This window comes from Bufo gargarizans, chromosome 7, assembly GCF_014858855.1.
Source record: "Bufo gargarizans isolate SCDJY-AF-19 chromosome 7, ASM1485885v1, whole genome shotgun sequence".
Taxonomy (NCBI): Eukaryota; Metazoa; Chordata; class Amphibia; order Anura; family Bufonidae; genus Bufo; species Bufo gargarizans.
Genome location: NC_058086.1, coordinates 27,643,619 through 27,666,206, shown reverse-complemented (window position 1 = coordinate 27,666,206; position 22,588 = coordinate 27,643,619). Strand labels below are relative to the sequence as shown.

At 48.4% G+C, this 22,588-nt stretch overlaps 1 protein-coding gene across 3 annotated transcripts in view; it reads right to left on the bottom strand.

Moving 5' to 3' along the window:
- EPS15 (epidermal growth factor receptor pathway substrate 15) overlaps nucleotides 1-17,281 on the bottom strand; it is an 89,277-nt gene extending 71,996 nt beyond the window's left edge. For 2 of the 3 annotated variants that reach the window (XM_044300438.1, XM_044300442.1), the window contains exon 1: nucleotides 1,359-1,436. In XM_044300438.1, coding sequence (XP_044156373.1) covers nucleotides 1,359-1,421 — 63 coding nt within the window. In that variant the 5' untranslated portion in view covers nucleotides 1,422-1,436. Of the gene's footprint in view, nucleotides 1-1,358; nucleotides 1,437-17,166 lie in introns of those variants that run through there. The other variant, XM_044300439.1, reaches the window with a different exon arrangement.
- Nucleotides 17,282-22,588: the final 5,307 nt, after the last annotated feature.

The window sequence follows — 22,588 nt, the reverse complement described above, 5'->3', positions numbered from 1 at the left end:
CCCACCACAGTTTTGGCGCAAATGGCATAATAAATCCCCCCCACCCCCGCTTTCTTCCGCTTCTTTGCAGCACTGCATGTCCTGTCAAAATCTGTGACATCATGTGAACATAGTCCTATAAAGGCGACTGTAGTACAGTACGGACAGCGTACAGTAGCCCAATGTACAGTCAATTCTGTGTTCATTTGACTTAAAGGAGTCGTCTCGCTTCAGCAAATGGCATTTATCATGTAGAGAAAGTTGCTATAAAGCACTTACTAATGTATTGTGATTGTCCATATTGCCTCCTTTGCTGGCTGGATTCATTTTTCCACCACATTATAAACGGCTCGTTTCCAGGGGTTACAACCACCGCTGAAGCGCAGATACGAGGTGAGTGGGATTGGACGCTGCTGCGCACACGTGCCTACACAGTCCCGGCCACCAGAGAGGCCACTACTTTTTCCTATAGTGTGCAAGAATGATCACCGCTGCTGGATTGCAGGATGGCCGTAACCATGGAAACAAGCCGTGTATAATGTGATGGGAAAAATGAATCAAGCCAGCAAAGGTGGCAATATGGACAATCACAATACATTAGTAAGTGCCTTGTATTAACTTTCTCTACATGATAAATGCCATTTGCTGAAGTGAGAGGACCCCTTTAAAGGTGAGCCAATATCTTTTTTTACAAAAGGGGCAGGTTGGTATATTGGCTGAGCAGTCATCTCCTCCATCTCTAGCCCAGACCTAAAAGCAGGAATCCGGTAAATGTTGTAGCAGTGGGGAATCAGTGAGGCGAGTAATGCTTCTTTTATTCTGCCCCGTATTTTTTTTTAAATATCCCGCTAGTCCAGGGATCAGCAACCTTCGTCACTCCAGCTGCTGTGAAACTACAACTCCCAGCATGCACACATACTTTGCTGTCCTTGTAACTCCCAGAAAAGTGAAGGAAGGATTGTGGGAGTTGTAAGTTTGAGAACAGCTAGAGTGCTGGAGGTTGTTGAAAAAATAAAATACTAATAAAAAATCTCCCTCTTTACATTTTCAAAAAGTCACGTATATTTTTTCAGGTTCAACGTATACCAGTATAAGGTAAGCTCCCTCTAGTGGTGGCTGCAGGCAGGCAGTAGGTCAAGTCTGCTGAAATGTAAGGTAATCTTGATTGCAGTCACATTACCATGCGCCTTGTGTGTGACACTCCATACACTTTCTCTCTGTAGTACAAGATGTCTAGAGGGATTGTGTTTCTCATGCTGGGCAGCAGATACAGCACCATCCAGTGAGCAGGGGAACAGCAGAGCTCTATCAGATCTGTATTGCTTGTAAAGGTTATCTTACATCTTGTAATAGAGGAGCATGTAGGCATGAGGCAATACCTGCAAGAGGGGACAGCAATCATGGGAACTGAAGTCCTTTACACAGCAAACCCCTGGTAGCATCAAAACAAAGGCGCATCACAGAGTCGTACAAGATCAGGAAAATAATAATTCTGCGATACTGTGGCATCATCTGGTGAGCAGTCAGATAGATTTAGGGACTTTTCTATCATTTTCTCAGCTCGGAAAACCTCCATCCAGAAACAAAGGCTGTGCCTGTGGCTCTGTAAACGACATAATCACCAGAGAAACACAGATATAAAACATTTCTCGGGATCGTTTCGCAACATTCCCCGGAGGCAGCTCGGACTTGTTTCTGTACTTCACACACGCAGATGTGAGGAGAATCTACTTTCAGTTTTCATAGCTGCCAATGTTCTGGGAAGACACACCCGAGATGTGGGCGTAATTTAAGAAATATGGGACACAGACAACAAGTCAGTGAGAGGTTGTAGGTCTGCATTACAGAGTCACACAACCGCCTCATCCAGACATTCCCACCTACATACACCGAGCACTGGGACACAGAGCATCTTGAGTGCAGCAGATAAGAACCACCCCACCGGCTTATCTAGCTCCTCAGGTTCTCCACAGCTTGGTGCTAGCTCTGGATAAACTTACATCGACTGTTATGACTACAGACACTATCTAGAAGTAGGCTTTGGGGAGGCATAGATCGTGCAATTCCCCGGCCAACAACACGGACAGTGCAGTTGAACTGTGTCCATCCCAGAGAATCCTACAATATCTGGTCATTCTGAGGGACATTCCAAAATAGTGGTGGGACCAGGCAGTGTAAACATCACCACACCCAGCCTTGACCATCAAAGTGCAGAGGGCGTAGCTGTTGCAGAGAGAGCCGAGCCTCTAGGTGTAACAGTAACGCCCCCGTTGCTCCTAGAGGCTCACTTGCATATATGAGAACATCATTCCCTGAGAAAGGACACCCCACCCCCCGAGCTGCCAAAATGAAATAAATCTAGCAGGGCAATTGGAGCAAAGAATATGGAGATCTCTGGATCCATGAGTGGTGCGGGGCTGGTTCTAGCTTTGATGGAAAGAGGTTGTCATGTACTATATGACCATGTACTTTTTTCATACCTCACAGAGGGGCCGGACCTGTAATAGTGACCGTATTTCCTAGTCCCGTCTGTGGGTTCTGGCTTCATTGCTCCTATGATGGCTCTGCGGCTCCGGTCATCCATCTCCTGTTGATGGGGGGCGCGTGACTACCGTAGCCAACCACTGGCTGCAGTGGTGACTTGTCATCTGTGTGGCACATCACCCAGTAACGACTGCCGCATGGGTGACAGTTCAAAGTTGCACCCAGTGATTGGCTGCCGCATGTGCTCCCCATCAACAGTATTTAAAATGCCAAGAGACAGGAGCAGCAGGGGAGCGATGGATCTGGAGCCCATCAGCGGGGGACCAGGTAAGTATGATCACCATGGCAGGTCCAGCCACTCTGTAAGGTCTTTATATACACCTGTACCCCTTTAAGCATTGTCCTGGTTTTACATAATAAACATAATTATGACTTTGCGAAACAATAATGAAATCCTGGATATCCCCTTTAAGTCACATGACAAGTAGTTCACATATAAGTTCCTGTTTATAGTGGAACAGAACAGAACAATAGTCTTATTTTTATGGTCACGTTCTGGCGGCCTGTACAAGGGACTAATATAATAATCCAATACATGAAGAACCCCCTGACATTCAGAAATACAGCTGGGAAAGTTCCTATAAAATAGTTCATGCAAAGAATTGTAAAATCCCAGAAGATGCCTGCACTTTCCAATTTCACTTGTGTACGTGAGAATGGGGTTAAGCTGCAATACCGAGCACAGCCACTATACAACGTACGGCGCTGTGCTTGGTAGTGTATGATCGGAGGGGCTGCTGGTAGCCTGACCCCCACATATCAAACAGTGATGACCTCGCTCGAGGATAGATCATCAATATTTAGTTTCTGGAAAACCCCTTTAAACATCATGAGCAATCTCTTAAAGGGAGTGCTCGACTACTTTCTGTAACTCCCACATCCAAGTTATTTTTATTGATGGCCTATCCTCAGGATAGGTCACCAATGTCAGATCAGCGGGGGTCCGACTGCCAAGAGAAGTGGTATCCGTCCTCAATACTTGCTCCCCTTTTATGATCCTCTCCTGATTTTGGCTTTAAAGGGAACCTGTCATCTGGATTTTAGGTACAGAGCTGAGGACATGGGTTGCTAGATCACCGCTAGCACATCCACAATACCCAGTCCCCATAGGTCTGTGTGCTTTTATTGTGTAAAAAAAACCTATTTGATACATATACAAATTAAGCTGAGATGAGTACTGTATGCGAGATGAGTCCGGGACAGGACTCGTCTAAGTTTGATTTGCATATGTATCAAATCGTTTTGGTTTTTTTACACTATAAAAGCACACAGAGCTTTGGGGACTGGGTATTGCGGATGTGTTAGCGGCCATCTAGCAACCCATGTCCTCAACTCTATACCCAAAATCCAGGTGACAGGCTCCCTATAAAAACTGCATCAGCGTGTGGCCGTACCCCAAGACCTCCACCATCTGCAGCATCATAAAAACGGACTCCAGCTCTTAAACTCAACAGGGAAACATTTAATTGTTTCAGAATGAAATTTTAGCTCCGCGCCGTCAGATTATAATAACTTAATGTTGTTTCTTCCAGGAGAAAAAAAGATGGAATTTATGTTTCATCTTTGAAGACCTTGTTCTTCCAGCCAAGAAAACTAAAGGGAACATGAGAACTAATTATATCTGACAAATACAAGAGGAAAAAATTAATAAAACCCAAGTCAGACCCGTCCCACTAACTACACGTATCATCCCCTATCCATACATGATGATTGCTGTGACCCCCGAACACCAAGAAGAGGGTCCACCGAGAACCCCCTTTTAACAGGGCCCTGGGTAATTGAGAGGGGCCCCCTCTCTATGACACCCACATGCTATAACAACACACGAAAAGGGGTGTCCCTCAGACGGACAAACCAACCTGCACCAGGTCTTGCCATGTATTCGAGGCAGAAACCGCCATGGTTTTGTCAGCAGTTTTTCAATTTGAATGCCACAGACGGGCCTGGGGGTAATCCCCACTGAATGGTGCTAAACCACAAAGGGACACGGCAGCCGCATCTATCCTTACACAGGGCTGAGGCTGCAGCTAGCGATTATTTTAGTAATCAAGTATTCTACCGATTAATCCAAGGAATAATCGAGTACTCTAATAAGAAAAAACTAATTAAAAGAACGTTTTCTATAAAAACTTCAACAGTTCCTCCCCCAGTGCCATCACCCCTTCAATGCAACCAGTTCCCGCCTCCAATGCAACCAGCTTCCCCATGTCACCAGTTGCTCACCCCCCCAGTGCCATCAGCTCACCCCCCCCCCCAGTGCCATCAGCTCACCCCCCCCCCCAGTGCCATCAGCTCACCCCCCCCCCCAGTGCCATCAGCTCACCCCCCCCCCAGTGCCATCAGCTCACCCCCCCCCCCAGTGCCATCAGCTCACCCCCCCCCCCCAGTGCCATCAGCTCACCCCCCCCCCCCAGTGCCATCAGCTCACCCCCCCCCCCCAGTGCCATCAGCTCACCCCCCCCCCCAGTGCCATCAGCTCACCCCCCCAGTGCCATCAGCTCACCCCCCCCAGTGCCATCAGCTCACCCCCCCCAGTGCCATCAGCTCACCCCCCCCCAGTGCCATCAGCTCACCCCCCCCAGTGCCATCAGCTCACCCCCCCCAGTGCCATCAGCTCACCCCCCCCAGTGCCATCAGCTCACCCCCCCCCCCCAGTGCCATCAGCTCACCCCCCCCCCCAGTGCCATCAGCTCACCCTCCCCAGTGCCATCAGCTCACCCCCCCCAGTGCCATCAGCTCACCCCCCCCCCCAGTGCCATCAGCTCACCCCCCCCCCAGTGCCATCAGCTCACCCCCCCCCCAGTGCCATCAGCTCACCCCCCCCCAGTGCCATCAGCTCACCCCCCCCCCAGTGCCATCAGCTCACCCCCCCCCAGTGCCATCAGCTCACCCCCCCCCCAGTGCCATCAGCTCACCCCCCCCCAGTGCCATCAGCTCACCCCCCCCAGTGCCATCAGCTCACCCCCCCCCAGTGCCATCAGCTCACCCCCCCCCAGTGCCATCAGCTCACCCCCCCCCCAGTGCCATCAGCTCACCCCCCCCCCCAGTGCCATCAGCTCACCCCCCCCCCCCAGTGCCATCAGCTCACCCCCCCCCCCCCCAGTGCCATCAGCTCACCCCCCCCCCCCCAGTGCCATCAGCTCACCCCCCCCCCCCCCCCAGTGCCATCAGCTCACCCCCCCCCCCAGTGCCATCAGCTCACCCCCCCCCCAGTGCCATCAGCTCACCCCCCCCCCCCCCCAGTGCCATCAGCTCACCGCTGGCCACAAGATGGGAGGCAGACTTCACGCATGATGGGTGTATATATCTTATAGGCTGGTGTGTAGGACTAGAACTGTCCAGCTCAAAGATGCCAAGGGCAGTAAACCTTTTCTAAAGAAAATAAATTGGACTGTGTGAACAAGCCCTGAGAATAACAGATCCATAAACAGCAGCTTGTTGACAGTTTTTAAAGGCAGCAAAGGAAAGGTGTAAATTCACAATCGCAAATCGTATTTCATGTTTGTACCCAGAGTGAAGGAGTGTTAGGAAATACAGTCAGTGAATAGGAGCCCATGGACAGAGCAGAGAAGCTGATGACAGATCAGAAGTAACACCACAAAGCTTCTATTGTCTGGGATCATAATGCACAGAGGAAATGGTGACAGGGGAACCAGTCACTCGCCAGAGGAGCCAGCAATGCAACAGAGCTGGTTTAGGCCTTGGCTACATGCAATCTTTTTAGAGTACATCTGACTTTAAAAGGGTTTTTCGAGATTTAAATGATGTCCTATCGTCCGGAAAGGTCATCAGTATCTGATTGGTGGGGATCTGACCCCCATGTATATTAGATGGTCAGCTAGTCCACGTGATATCAGTGAGTTCAGTGAATATACATCCGATGTTTTTTTATACTAATGACATCTCCTCAGGATAGGTCATCGACATTACAATGCAAGTCAATGGGGACGAATCTGTTTTCACTGACACAATAAGGTGCAGTTGAAAACGGATCCGTCCCCATTGACTTTCAATGTAAGTCAGGACAGATCCGTTTGCTTTATTCTTTAAAAAAAAAGTCCAAGTCCAAACGGATCCGTTCTGAACGGATACAAGCGTTTGCATTATAGGTGCGGATCCGTCTGTGCCTAAGGAGTTCTGGCCCCTCATTTCTGGTGGCTTCTTAGCAGATCACTACAACATGAGAGAAGTGTGCTAAAATGAAAGGTTCCCTTTAAACTTGTAGTAATGCCCTTGCCGGACTGCTGCCGGTATGACCAGTGAGCTACGTGAGCTCGGATGCATGTATGGAATGTGAGATCATCTGCATAACTATTCCATGCATCTGAAGAACAAGTCTGCGGGACTTCTAAAGCCGGCCCCACCGCAGGGTCAGGGTGATCCAATATCTTGGAGGCTGCAGGCGAGCACAGAACAGGCAGAGATGTAGAAAGAATGTAATACCTAATAATCACAGGCGCGGCAGGTGCCCCTCAGACACTCTATGGCTAGGAGATAACTGGGGCCCCGCCGCTCTCTGCTTCCTGGTGCCTCTCAACAAACAGGAGATGGCCATCCCGCCAATCACTGAGACCAGTGCGGCCAGTCAATGGCTGCGAGGGCATTACCTGTGAATCGAAAGTCATCATGAAGCAGACACCGACCTTAAAGGGATGGGTGAGGAGACTATAAGTTAGTGACTGTTGGGTATCCGACACCCGGGGCCCCCACCAAGCAGTAGCGCTGCGGCCTTCTCTCAGCTTAGTCTAGGCCAGGTGATGTCACGTTTGTCGGTTTCATGGCTTAGGAGCAGCGTAGCTCCATAGAGTTAAATGAGGCTAAACTGCAATACCAAGCGCAGGCACTATACAATGTGCGGCGCTGTGCTCGGTGAGCTGAGAGACGCCCGCTGCGCTACTTCAAGTGCTGGTGCCTTCTCAAACAGCTGATTGGCGGGAGCCCCAGGTGTTAGACGCCTACCGATCGGATAATGATGACCGATCCAGAGGATAGGTCATCAGTATAAAAATGTGCCGGGCACCTCACAGGTAATATACTCACCCCGCTCTCGGCGCTGCTCCTGGTCTCCGCACTGCTTCTCCCTGTACATGGATGAAAACATCCGATATCATGGGGGGGCAGCCAATGGCAGACGGGGACAAGCCTCCCTAGCATCACAGGTGACACTAGGGAGGCCACCCCCCACCGGATGTTTTCATCCGTGTACAGGGAGAAGCACCAGGAGCGGCGACGGGAGAGGGGTAAATATAATACCTGTGAGGGGCCCGGCACATGGGGGGCTGTTTGAGAACTTGGATTACCCCTTCAAGGATTTTTAAATAAACTATATAATAACTATATTCAATATTAAAGGAATTGTCCAAAAACAAAACCTGCAGTGTGATTTGCACCATTTATTTTAATGGGTCCATGTGTCCTGTGGGTGCAGGCAGCGTCTGAATCAGGTCATGGCCTACCAGCGTTTGCAGCCCTGTGCACTAGATAAAAGCTGGAAATTCTCGTCCGTCCTGCTCTCTGGAACGCCGCCGGTTATCTTTGGAAACATCATCAGCTGAATCGGCAATAGCCGCTGATCCAGCGTGTAACCCTAGACATGCCAACCTACAGGCGTGTGGGCAGGGAATACTCCAATGAATCCCTGGACTCAGAGAGACGTGCAGGACGGGGCCGAGCCATTCTTCATCCGATTTCTAGCAAATATTTATTTAAAGAAACGATGCAAACTCAAACAACGGGCAGAACGCGACGCCAGGCTGCGGGCGCCCTGTCTGTATAGACTGCTATGGGATTAATGGTCCCTATAATGCCAGGCTCCAGACAGATCGGCCTCAGGCGGCCATGACCTAACACTATGAACCTTTAGGGTACATTCACACGTGGCAGGTTTACATTCAGATGAACAATCCAACTGGTCGGCAATGGTTTTCCTTATTAAAGGGGTACTCCATCCTATAAAGGGACGGAGCTAGAATAGGCCATCACTTAATGGTTGGTAGCGGTCTGTCCTTGGGAACCTCCACCGAACCTCAGAATGAAAGACACGGAAAGGGTTAAAAATAACTTAGATGCTTTACTCGCCTCCTGCGCTGGCCAGCCTCGGGCCACAAATTGGCTGAGCGGGCCTTTCCTGACATTTCCGGCATGTCAAACCGGCACAGGAAGTGAAGAGCAGTGGGGACTGGAGCAGCGCCGGATCGGCACTGACAGGGGCGCATTGGAGGGGAGTAAAGCACGTTCATTATGTTTAACCCATTAGTAGCTGTTTTTTTAACAACATTATCTGCCAACGCATCCCTTTAATCTACACAGATTTACATCACTGGACTCTTTGCAGAAGATTTTGAGGCATTGATCATAAAGAAAAAGCTCCGACTTTCACCTTCTATAATACAAAAGGCTCAGGCCTTATTCACACAATAACGGAAGTTTTTTTTAAATTGCTGGCACGCGGGCGATTACGGAAAAATGACGGTCTATGGGTGTATCCAGCAGTTTTGTACCTATGACACCTGCTGACCTGTTACATGTGCACTTGGCAGCTGAAGGCATCTGTGTTGGTCCCATGTTCATATGTGCCCGCATTGCTGAGATAAATGTATGTTTTAATGTATGCAAATGAGCCTCTAGGAGCAACGGGGGCGTTGCCGTTACACCTAGAGGCTCTGCTCTCTCTGCAACTGCTGTGCCCTCTGCACTTTCATTGACAGGGCCGAGTGTGATCATGTTTTCACTGTCTGACCCTGTCAATGAAAGTTCAGAGGGTGCAGAAGTTGCACAGAGAGCAGAGCCTCTAGGTGTAACGGCAACGCCCCCGTTGCTCCTAGAGGCTCATTTGCATATATTAAAACATACATTTTTCTCAGCAATGCGGGCACATATGAACATGGGAGCAACACAGATGCCTTCAGCTGCCAAGCACACATGTAACAGGTCAGCCAGTGTCATAGGTACAAAACTGCTGACAGATGCCCTTTAAAGGAGTCTCATCTCAGACAATGGGGGCATATCGCTAGGATATGCCCCCATTGTCTTATAGGTGTGGGTCCCACCGCTGGGACCCGCACCTATATCGAGAACGGACCCCAAAAGTGAAGGAGAGCGCATGCACAACCGCACTCCGTTCATTTCTATGGGGCCTCCGAAAACAGCAGAGCACTGGCTCAGCTATTGCCATCTGCCCCATAGAAATAAATGGGAGCATGGGCCGCGCATGCGCGGCACGCTCCCACTCACTTCTATGGGAGAGGCGGGGATTAGCGCTTGGTGGTGGACGGACCCCGGGAAATCTGGGGTCCTCCAGCCACAGCGCTCCCCGCTCCGTTCTCGATATAGGTGCGGGTCCCAGCCGTGGGACCCACACCTATCAGACAATGGGGGGCATATCCTAAGATTGGATTACCCCTTGAATAGAAAGCAGAGTAATATTAAAACATTTTTACCGGAGACAACATAAAAATCCTCCTCATCAATGACTCAGTATGTCAGGGAATTCTCTAGGAACCACGCAGTCCGACAAACAATGGCACTTGTATTGTGCACACGGATTAATACTGGCTGGCAGTGGATGCCAGTCAGCCGGGCACATGCATCCCAGCTATTGTATCCTTTCAGACATTTAGGGATTAGAAAGCAGAAGCCGGATAAACGCGATTTGTGCAATAGATGATTCGTCATTTACCGCTGTATTCTGCAGAACAAGTCCCTTTGCAAACATCATCTGTTCTGTGACCAAACATTGTAAAGATTGGAAACTAGAAGTCAAACTCTGAATTCAAGGTTTACAACCCAGGCGGCATCAACAGTCCATTAAAGGGGTTCTCCGGGCTTTTTCATATTGATGACCTATCCTCAGGATTGGTCATCATCATCAGATCGGAAAGGGTCCGACACCCGACAATCAGCTGTACGAGGAGAAGGCGCACGCAGTGCCGTGTCCCTTCTCTCCTCCTGCTCGCTGCTTAGCGCGCGCCGTCTCCCCGTACAGCTGATCGGTGGGGGTGTCGAGACCCCGCTGATCTGATATTGACGACCTATCCCGAGGATAGACCATCAATATGAAAAAACCCGGAGAACCCCTTTAAGGGCTCATGCTACTGAACGTGTATGCCCTGTGCCACAAACAGCGGGTCCGCAATATACGGGCACCAGCCCTGTGCACTCCATATCACAGATGCAGACCCACTGACTTGAATGGGTCCGCAAACCCGCAAGATACGCAACAGTACAGAGCAGGATCGGATGCCTATGGAAGCACTACAGAGCGCTTCCGTGGGCTTTCAGTCCGTGCCTCCGAAATGCAAAAAAATAGAACATATAATACTATTTTTTTTGCGCTGCGGACCATCTTTTGGAGATCGAAGACCTATTCAAGTTGCATCCGCAAACAGCAGGCACACGGAGCACAGCACGGGCACACACGTTCATGTGCATGAGCCCCAAGCCTGATATCACTGGGCAGTGATGGAGAACGAGCGCTCATTCTCCCTGTATGGGAATGATCGCTGCTTCGATCCTTCGCCTCCATACAATTTCACATCAGCGACACATCCCTATTTCAGGTGATCAGCAGCCAACAATCATCCCAATTGTGCTGATAATTGTGCCCTGTAAATGGGTCCTAAAGGGGTTGTCTCATCTCTGTCACACTGATGTCAGATAGGTGCGGGTACCAGAGGTGAAACCCGCACCTATCTCCAGAATGAGGCGCCCAGAGTGAAGGAGAGCGCACACCTCAAGGTAGCCACTCTTTCTTTACTGCTATGGGAGTTTCAAAAATCTGAGCACCAGCTGGGCTATTTCCGGCAATCCCATAGAGAATGCACAGCGTGCTCTCCATTCACCGCTATGGGACTCTCGGAAACAGTGTGCCCGTCCAGCCATCTACGGAAGTCCTATAGCAATGAATGGAGGCAGGCGTGGTGCGTTTTTCTTCACTTCTGGAGATAGGAGCAGGTCTCAAAAGGCGAGAGCCGCACCTATCTGACATTGAGGCATAACCTGCGCACATGCTGCAAAAACAATCCCATTCACACGTATGGAACTGATTTTCTATTTATTTATTTTTCTTTTCGCAACCGTTCCATTTATTTATTTATTTTGTGGCCCATATGCGGAACTATTAACTTCAATGGGGCCGCAAAAAAACGGAAATGATTCCACGTGCATTTTGTGTCCGCCTGGCCGTTTCTGCCAAAAAATAGACCATGTCCTATTATTGTCCGCATTACGGACAAGGATACGACTGTTCTATTATGTCCCAGATGTTCAGTAAAACGTGGAACGCACACGACCGGTATGCGTGTTTTGTGGTCGTCTGCATGGGCCCTAAGGGGAAGTTCACATCACCATTATTTTTCCGTTTTCCTGATCCATCAAAAGAACAGAAAAAGAAAGAAAAATAAAAACGGATCCTGTGAATCAGTTATGTGCATTTGGCATCGGTTTGAGCCATTTCCGTCTGAGAACCCGCACGCAGGAATTTTCTTTTCCCCCCCGTCTAAAAAAAACCTGATCTCAGTCTGACGTAAATGGCTCAAACAGATGACAAATGCGCATAACTGATTCACAGGATCCGTTTTTTTTCTTTATTACAGATCAGAAGAATGGAAAAATCACAGTGATGTGAAGGGTTTAACCATAGACTTATGTCCTATCCGCAGGTTTGATTGCTGGGGGTCCGACCGCTGCTCCATTCATTAGGGGGCTGCAGATAGCAGAGCGCTGTACTCAGCAGCAGTCCTAAGACAGTGAAGGGAGAAGATGTCACATCTGCGCTGCATTCACATAGGAGACCTGGAGCCCTCCATTCTAGGGATTGTACGGGTCCCGGCAGTCTGACCTGGAGCCCTCCATTCTAGGGATTGTACGGGTCCCGGCAGTCTGACCTGGAGCCCTCCATTCTAGGGATTGTACGGGTCCCGGCAGTCTGACCTGGAGCCCTCCATTCTAGCGATTGTACGGGTCCCGGCAGTCTGACCTGGAGCCCTCCATTCTAGCGATTGTACGGGTCCCGGCAGTCTAACCTGGAGCCCTCCATTCTAGCGATTGTACGGGTCCCGGCAGTCTGACCTGGAGCCCTCCATTCTAGCGATTGTACGGGTCCCGGCAGTCTGACCTGGAGCCCTCCATTCTAGCGATTGTACGGGTCCCGGCAGTCTAACCTGGAGCCCTCCATTCTAGCGATTGTACGGGTCCCGGCAGTCTGACCTGGAGCCCTCCATTCTAGGGATTGTACGGGTCCCGGCAGTCTGACCTGGAGCCCTCCATTCTAGGGATTGTACGGGTCCCGGCAGTCTGACCTGGAACCCTCCATTCTAGGGATTGTACGGGTCTCGGCAGTCTGACCTGGTGCCCTCTATTCTAGGGTAAAAAAGGGGAACATTTTGCTATTATCAAAAATATGGGCAGAATAAAGACGTGCAGACCACTGGGTCCACCTCAGCAAATAAGTCGTATCACAACCTATAGGTTTAAAGGGGGTGTCTGATCTGCAAAGGGTCCAACCGCTGGGCCCACTGATGATCAAGGGAGAGGGGCCAGGGCTCCCCTATTTGAATGGAGCGGCGATCACACTTTAGTCACTGCTCCATTCGGCTCTATGGGACTGCCGAAGATAAACAAGTCCTTCAGCAGTCCCATGGTGTGGAACGGAGCGGTGGACACGTGTGTGTCTGACGCTCATATCAAATGGAGAGCACAGGCCCCCATTCTAGTGATCGGTGAGGGGCCCTAGTGGTCGGACCCCCACTGATCAGACACTTATCTCCCGATCCTGGAGATCTCTTAATGGGACAACCCCTTAAATAAAGCAGTCTTATCAGAGACAATCCCCTTTAGGGCTCATTCAGACGTGTGTACATTATCCGCAAAAATGCGGATCCGTTTTTTTGCGGATTAAATGCAGACCCATTCACTTCTATGGGGCCCTTTTCTTCCGTTTCACGGCTCCACAAAACGACTAACACGTGTCCTATACTTCTTAGGGCTGTTTCACACGAGCGAGTCCATTGCGGGAATCGCGCTCCGTGTGAGAGTGTGATCCTCCGCTCTGGACTTGCAGGAGCGCCCGGCATTATCATGATTTATGATGCTGTGTGCCTCTGCTTGACCTTATTTCGACAGAATCATACTGACAGCTTTATGTCACTATGATTCTGTGGAAAAAAGGCCATGCAGAGACACACAGCATTATAAATCATGATAATGCCGGGCGCTCCTGCAAGTCCAGAGCGGAGGATCACACTCTCACACGGAGCGCGATTCCCGCAATGGACTCGCTCGTGTGAAACAGCCCTTTGTGAAAATCAGGACGTCTATAGGTCTGCAAAAAACACTGAATAAAATCTTTTTTTTTTTTTTTTTTTTGTGGACATGCTGAACTGTCCACAAAAAAAAACGGATCCGCATTTTTGCGGACAGCATATGGCCGTCTAAATGAGCCCTTAGTACGTGTCAGACATCGATCATCGGGTCCAGCCCTAACAGCCAGCCAGGCATATCCCCCACAGTGGCCTCTGCAGGGGAAATGTAGTACTACACGGCGACCTCTGACCAGAACATTTTGAATCCGCTAGAACAGGAGCCCTTTGCGCCCCGTCTACGATGTCCCTGTGCCCTAATGGCAGATGGGACAGTGGTTTGTCGCATTAGACAACCCCTCCCTGTATTAATACACACAGTATATATCATTTTATTGATCTGTTGCGCTCAACCCTGCACAATGATGATAAGCGTCTCAACGGCTAAAGCGTCCACACACCGCAAATCACCACTCCCCACCCACGCGTACACACCCAACATTCAATAACATATCACACACTGCTATTACCCACCAAGTAAGAGTCACATGGAAGATACAGCGCAGGCGGATAACGCAGCCCTCTACTCACCAGACAGGTACTGTGCTGTATAGTGTATCAATAAAGAATGGGAACAACATACCGTCACCTGACGCCTCAAACAAAACCTGCCGTGACTCAAGTCGTGTCGTTACACAAGCCGGGTGCGTGTTGTGTACACACTGCATATCACTACACAGGTGATAGGTTTATAGAGGGATTGTCCAGGGACCGACACCATATGGCGAGGATATGACATCAATGGTCAATCAGAGAGGGTCCAACCACTGGAAGAGCCCATCGAGCCACCCTCCACGTTCTGCTTCCTTCAGGCACCCACTTTAATATCTACTGACTATAATGGATTTATGGAGCAGCCATAATGCAAAACGTGGCACACAGCTATCCTGGTCAGTGCCATAGATTTAAATGGGTGAGCAGGGCGCATACTCGACCGCCGCAGCTCACTGCGGCGAAGCAAGAGGACTCACATTCTTGGGATGAGTGGGGGTCCCGGTGGTGGGGCCTGCAATGATCAGATTTTTTTTTTTACCAAGGCCTCGTTCACACAAACCCACAAACCACTGGCATCGGCCACGTGCACCCAATATCGACTTCCCTTCCGTGTGCTTCCAGGTCCGAGCAGCAAAAACTTAGAGCATGTCCTATCTTTGGCGACATCTTGCAGGACCCCACTGAAGAGAATGGGTCTGCTCTGCGATGCAGGGTGCACGCGCCCGGTGTCCGTGTTTTGCAGATCCACGGTCTGCGGTCTACAAAAAGGACACGGTTGTGTGAATGGGATAGGCGATAGACCTTGATTCTGAGTGGCCTCAATGGTTACTTCTAGGGGAGAACAGCGCTGTACGTACAGGACATATGGCAGAACACAGCGCCAGTGTACAGCCCCTGTACCAGTCACGAGGACTATAAGGGTACGGCAGAAAAACCGTAGCGGTAAAGTCCACACCAAACCGCGTGGACTGAGGTGAAGACTTGCTGCAGATTTCACCCTCTGTATTGCCAAGAGAGAAACGTGGGGCCGATACCCACAAACATTCAATTGACGAGCTGAGGATTTAAAATCTTCACCGTACGTCAGGTTACGAGCGGCTTTCGAAAGTTTTTAAGTCTCATCCACTTTGCTGCAACTGTAAACGTTCGTACGGATTTTCCATATGCAATTCCTCTTTGAAGAATCCCCCTCATTTACGCTATGTGAGCTTACCCTAAGGCTGGGTTCACACCTGAGCGTTTTACAGCGCGTCCCTACGCGCTGTAAAACGCACAACAGGCAAGAACCAATGATTCCCTATGGGAATGGTTCTCACCTGGGCGTTTTACAGCGCGTACGATCGCGCTGTAAAAACGCCCGATGCTCAAACAAGTGCTTGAGCTTTTTTTTGGGCGTTTGTCGCGCGTTCCCGCACATAGATATTCGGGAACGCGCGACAATGTGTGCACGCCTGTCTCTGTATGCGCGATTGTAAACGCCCGTACAATCGCGCATACAGAGCGCTCGTTGGAGAACGCTCAGGTCTGAACCCAGCGTTAAGGCTACACGCACACGACAGTGGAAAAACGGACATCACCTGTATATGGCCTCTTGCACACGACAGTGTGGCTTTTTCAGTATTTTGCGGTCCGCAAAAAGTACGGACGACGTCCATGTGCATTCGGTTTTTTTGCGGAACAGAACAGCTGGCCCCTGATAGAACAGTCCTGTCCTTGTCCGTTATGCGGACAATAATAGGACATGTTCTATCTTTGAACGGAAAAACGGAAACGGAAGAAATTTTTTTTTGCGGAAACATTGAAATGAATGATTCCGTATACGGAACGTGTGCAAGAGGCCTCTCTGAAGCAGGCACACCTACCAGCGCCATTCTCTCCAGGGTAAAAATGAAAAAAACAAAAACAAAGGGGTTTTCCAGGATTTTATTTTTTTATTTCAGAAGATCGGTCATCAGTAAAAATAAACACCTCTTAGAAAACCCCTTTAACGTTAACTTGACGAATTAGTTTAATAATAAAAAATTAAAAAAACTAAACTAAATCAGAGTAAATTAATTCGTTCTGGATGTATATCGTATATTATTCTCCGTAGAGCAAAACCGCCACATCTCCCGTTACTAAGCAGCGACCCCGAACTTACCACATCAATTAGCGAAACCTTCTGCGATAAGGAATCCAGAAAAATCAGTTAATGACAGATGTGCTTTACAATTAAAGGGATTTTCCATAATACCCTACAGAATTTAACTTTAAGGGGATGCAAAAATACTACGGAAAAATCCAACAGAATTACGTGCGGATTATGCCGGTCTGCGTCGAAAAGATAAAAATCCGGAGATCCAGAAAATAAATTGACCCGATGACGATTTAAAATGCGCAGTTTACCGTACAACGCTGCTGTTTTGCTGCGTAAAAATTGCGAATCAGAGGCAAACCCACCGTGTGTGAACAAGCCCCAAGAGCATCACTATCCAATATCACATATTAGTAACTTATTACCCATTACTGGTGCAAAACTACAACTCCCAGAGTGCCAAACTACAACTCCCAGCATGTGCACACAATAAAATACCATATATACAGCCCACAGACACATAATCTACTGCTAAAGTGTGTAATAATATACATATCCATGGGAGTGTGAAGAAGTCCCTGCCACAACCGGACTGTCAACACTCGGTCCCTGTGTCACCGCCACACACTCCGAGGTCACTCAGCCACCGGCTCGGTGCGGGGTCTGTGGGTCACCCCGCACATAACTCGTACCCAGCCCCCCCACTCCGAGGTTTACCTGTGTCCTGGGCAGTGAGGCCGCCATGCTGCTTCCGGCCCGATCCGCCCATCATGCGATCAACCCAGAGACGGAGCAAGCGACGGGCGGGGCGAGCTGTCAATCACGGCAAAAGGGTTGGGCTTAGCGGAAGGGAGGGGAGGGGCCACAAGCAAAGTCAAGTTGGAGTGTGGGAGGGGCAAACTGGGACTCGGACTGGAAATGTGGGCGGGGCCATTAGGAATGTGTGAGGATGGGCGGGAGAGGGAAACCTGAGGTGAACTTGATTGCGCGGAGTTGTCCGAGCCGTGGTAGTAGGGGGCAGGCTACGTAAACAGGGGGAGGGTTATCAAAACTGGTGCTAATTGTGTTGTTTTCTGTTATATTTCCTTTTATAATTGTCATTTGAATAAGGATTATATGAGTCCTCAGAGTTTGTAAATTTTATTGAAAAATCCAATAAAGTTATTTATAAAAAAAAAAAAAAAGAAACCTGGTGCAAAGGAAATCTGGCTTAGCTACCCATAGCAACCAATCAGATTCCACCTTTGATTTTTCAGAGCATCTTTGGGAAATGAAAGGTGGAATCTGATTGGTTGCTATGGGTAACAAAGTCAGTTTTCCTTTGAGGCAGTTTTGATGAATCGCTCCCCATAGTGATTATGGGCAGGGCTGGCAACTTGCAAGTCAGGTTGCAATCCCATTCAGTTGAATGTCTGAGCGCTTGGCTATGTCGCACCCAAAACCACTGCAGAGCCCCAGCCTTAGATCGAGAGGTCATACTGACTCCATCTATGGCGGTTTATTACTTCACACCTGCCTACATCTCTGTTCGGAGCCTCTGTGGCGGATTCTGTCCTATTTAGAGGGAAATGTTAGTGTCGTTCGCAACGCTATTTTTCGCGTCAAAACAATGGATGCCTTGGTGACCATGGTAACACGCTGGATAGTCACCAAAATCCATGCAGAATTCACTCCCAGGCTACTTTTTAATAGGAAATCCACGCTGTGCTTAGCAAAAAATATAGAATTTTGGCCATCAAAACAGTATTTAAAAAAATGTCAAATAGTCCATATAGTCTCACCAAAAATTGTTGCAGTTTTTGGCTCTTAGTCTGGGCTTGTTAGGGAATCATGAGAGTTGTAGTGTCAACTGGAGAGACAACGGGGGAGATATATTAGCCGCTACTCCTGTTCTTTGGTGTAAAAACCAAACATTGCGTCAAGCACGTTTTTGCACAAAAATTAGCAACTTTTTGCACTTTTACACCTCACTCCCCACTTTTCTGAAAAGTGGGTATGGGATGGATGGAGCTGAGTGAGCGTGGCCTCCATGGCTCAGCAAATTTCCAATAATTTTCACGAGATGCTGACATAAACTATAACTGAAACCTGTCCCGGCTTTCCAAAAAGAAAGACACACGACTGCTACAGGGGTCCCAGCGCGGAAATCCTTTTCCGATGTGAAAAAACTGCATTTTCATGCAGCCAACATGCAAATTTGCAATAGATGTAAAGCAGAAGATTTAACCAATTTTTTCCCTATAACATGCACTATGTGGGGGGGGAATGTCACTGCGTCTTATGGGGCGAATACTAATGAGGGCTTCCATTATAGAAGCGTTCATTAGTACAGGAGGACCGGGAAGCAGTGAATGCAGCTCTCCCAGTGAGGGCTCTGTACTCACCGTACTCATCACGGACATTGGGGGTCTGATCTGGGGGTCTAATTGGGGGCTCTATTAACATTGGGGGTCTTATTAACATTGGGGGTCTTATTAACATTAGAGGGTCTGATCTGAGATCTGATTGGGGGTCTTATTAACTTTGGGGATCTGATTGAGGTCTGATGAAAAATATGTATTTTTATTACGGTATTTTCCTCCTCTAAAACCTAGGTGCGTCTTATAGGGCAAAAATACGGGTATCAGTGTATTTATGCCAGTATCTGCGGTAATACATCGAGAAATATGGTGGTCAGAATGTGCCGTGAAGAACCAGTTACACTGTACTGATATAGAAGTCGGGTTAAAGTGGTTGAGCCAAGGGTGACTTTTATTACAAATTTTTGAACGGAAATTTTGTCCATTTAATAAAAAACCAAAACATAAATCCATCAGAAGTTTGGGGCATAGTGGATCATGAATGTTACATGAAAGGCCACCCAAAGATAGCAGCCCATTGGTTTAGACCAGGGATTTCCACCCTGCCGCTCACCAGCTGTTGCAAAACTGCAACTCCCATCTCACCCTGATAGCTGCAGGCTGCCAGGGCATGATGGGAGTTGTAGTTTTGCAACATCGACAGAATGACAGGTTGAGGAACATTGGTGTGTAGATGAACTGAGGCGTAAAAATAAAGCACCTTCCATCGTATTTGACCTGGAGACAAGTATAGCACTATTAAAATGGCAGACGTCCCAAAAGACTCCCATTATGTCGCCGCTGGTGTCCGCTATGCAATGGTTCTGCAGTACGGTTTTAAATTATGATGGGAACCACAGCACAAATGTGGACTGCGTCCAAGACCCCCAGGCATGCAAGATTTGTTTTTACGAGAAAACCAAACACTGTGACAGTTCGTACGTAGGTTTTTATTTGTAGAAATGGGTCGCTCTGGAAGATATGTAGGGAGTTTTTTTCTCTTTGGATTTTATTTTACATCCTCAGCAAAATCTGCATTCAGTACATGCTTATATGTCCACAGATTTGACCACAACTGCAGGGCATTTCTGCCACACAAGGGCTCCTGCACACGGCTGGAAGTATTTTGCCGTCTGCAAATCGCAGATCTGCTAAATAATAATACAGGTTGACTGCATGCCGCCATATTTTTTTTTTACTCCTATAGAAATGTCCTATGCTTATCCACACAACAGACAAGAAGAGGCCATGTTCTGTTTTTTTGCAGGGCCGTGGTATGGACTTCAGATGAATAGGTCCACATCCAATCCACTAAAAACGTGGCCGTGTGCATGAACCCTAACAAGCATGCCATGGAGCTGAAAATCCACAGCATGTGCTGAATACAATGGAATGGACTCGAAATCTTGTATTGTGCTGTAACCCAATGCAAATCTGCCATATCTGAGCATGGCCTTAAAGGGACCCCTTCAGGTTTCCTTTAACTTAAAGGGGTTGACTCACTTCAGCATTTATCATGTAGAGCAGGGATGCCCAACTTTCTCTACATCAGGGATGCTCAACCTGCAGCCCTCCAGCTGTTGTAAAACTACAACTCCCAGCATGCCCTCCTTTAGGCTGATAGCTGTAGGCTGTCTGGGCATGCTGGGAGTTGTAGTTTTACAACAGCTGGAGGGCTGCAGGTTGAGCATCCCTGATGTAGAGAAAGTTCATACAAGGCACTTAATAATGTATTGTCATTGTCCATATTGCCTCCTTTGCTGTCTGGATTCATGTTTCTATCGCATTATACACTGCTTGTATCCATGGTTACGAGCATCCTGAAATCCAGCAGCGGTGGTCGTACTTGCACACTGTAGAAAAAACGGCCACTGAATTCATCTTTAGGCCACTTTCCCACAGCAGTATTTTGGTCACTATGTTTCATAAGTAATTGTAAGCCAACACACAGCTCAGGCTACTTTCACATTAGCGTTTTCCCAGGATCCGGCCGGTTTCAGAAAAAAACGCTTCTGTTACTGACAATACAACCATCTGATCCGGTTATATTATCTTTAATATAGCCAAGACGGGTCCGTCATGAACTCCATTGAAAGTCAATGGAGGACGGATCCATTTTCTATTGTGTCAGATTGTGGCAGAGAAAACGGATCCATCACCATTGACTTGCATTGTGGGTCATGACGGATCCGTCTTGCTCCGCATCCCAGGACGGAAAGCAAACTACAACATGCTGCGGTTTGCTTTTCAGTATGAGAACGGAACGGAATGCATTTTCGAGCATTCCGTTCTGCTCAGTTACGTTTTGTCCCCATTGACAAACGGAAACGTTTTTTTTCCGGTATTGAGACTCTATGACGCTAGTGTAAAAGTAGCCTTAGAAAGGCTGCTGGATCTCCTTAAGGCCTCTTGCACACAAACATTTTTTTTCCGTTTGCGTTCCGTATACGGACCGTATACGGAACCATTCATTTCAATGGATCTGCAAAAAAACCGGAATGTACTCCGTATGCGTTTCGTTTCCATATTTCCGTTTTTCCGTTCCTTTCAAAGATAGAACATGTCCTATTATTGTCCCCATAATGGACAAGGATATTACTGTTCTATCAGGGGCCAGCTGTTCAGTTCCACAAAAAACGGAATGCACACGGATGTCATCCGTATTTTTTGCGGACCACAAAATACTGAAAAAGCCATACGGTCGTGTGCAAGAGGCCAAAGAGACATGCCCTGTGTGGAGACTTATTGGCAATGCTCCATGAGAAACAAATATGCAGAGAGGTATCTCCCCAGGAAGAGAAGCATCTTACCAGCGCCACCTTGTGGAAGTGGTTCCCTATGGTTTAGAATCCTATATTCTCTTGTCAAATCCCAAGGCTTGTTAAAAATTGGGATTTTGAATCATAGGAAGCCACTTCTACAAGATGACGCTAGCAAGATGGTTCTCTTCCTTAAAGAGGACCTTTACCAGTTTTTACTGGTTTTGGCGCCTGGTATGGTAATTAATAGCAGGCCGCAATACAGACGCGGGCCACCTATAGTCGTGTGCATGAGGCCTGACATTGATTGGTTTTACAGATGAATGGCCGGAGTCAGTTCTGCTGCTTGTTAGCGGCTCTCGACTCTTGCACGAGGACAGGGGGTTCAGAGTGTGGGACCCCCGCCATAAGCATTAATAGGGCATATAGAACAGGTTGGTCTGATGAGAGCTAAACAAGCTACTGATATCACACATATATGAACTACGATAGCGATCATAGGGCCAGACAACATTCTGGACTTCTGACAGTTATCGCAATGAAGGTCTGGCCTTCTCTAGGCTGAAAGGACTTATCAGGTAAAATAAGGCCCCTTTCACACGAGTGAGTTTTCCATGCGGGTTCAATGCGTGACGTGAACGCGTTGCACCCGCACTGAATCATCCTGACCCATTCATTTCCATGGGTCTGTGTACATGAGCGTTGTTTTTCACGCATCACTTCTGCATTGCGTAAAAATCGCAGCATGTTTTATATTCTGCGTTTTTCACGCACCCCTTGCCCCATAGAAGGGAATGGGGCTGTGTGAAAGACGCATTGTATCCGCAAGTAGGTGCAGGTGCGATATGTTTTTCACTGATGGTTGCTAGGAGATGTTGTTTGTAAACCTTCAGTTTTTTATCACGCGCGTGAAAAACGCATCAAAATGCATTGCACCCACGCGGAAAAAACTGAACGCAATCGCAGACAAAACTGACTGAACTTGCTTGCAAAATGGTGCGAGTTTCACTGAACGCACCCTGAACGCATCCGGACCTAATC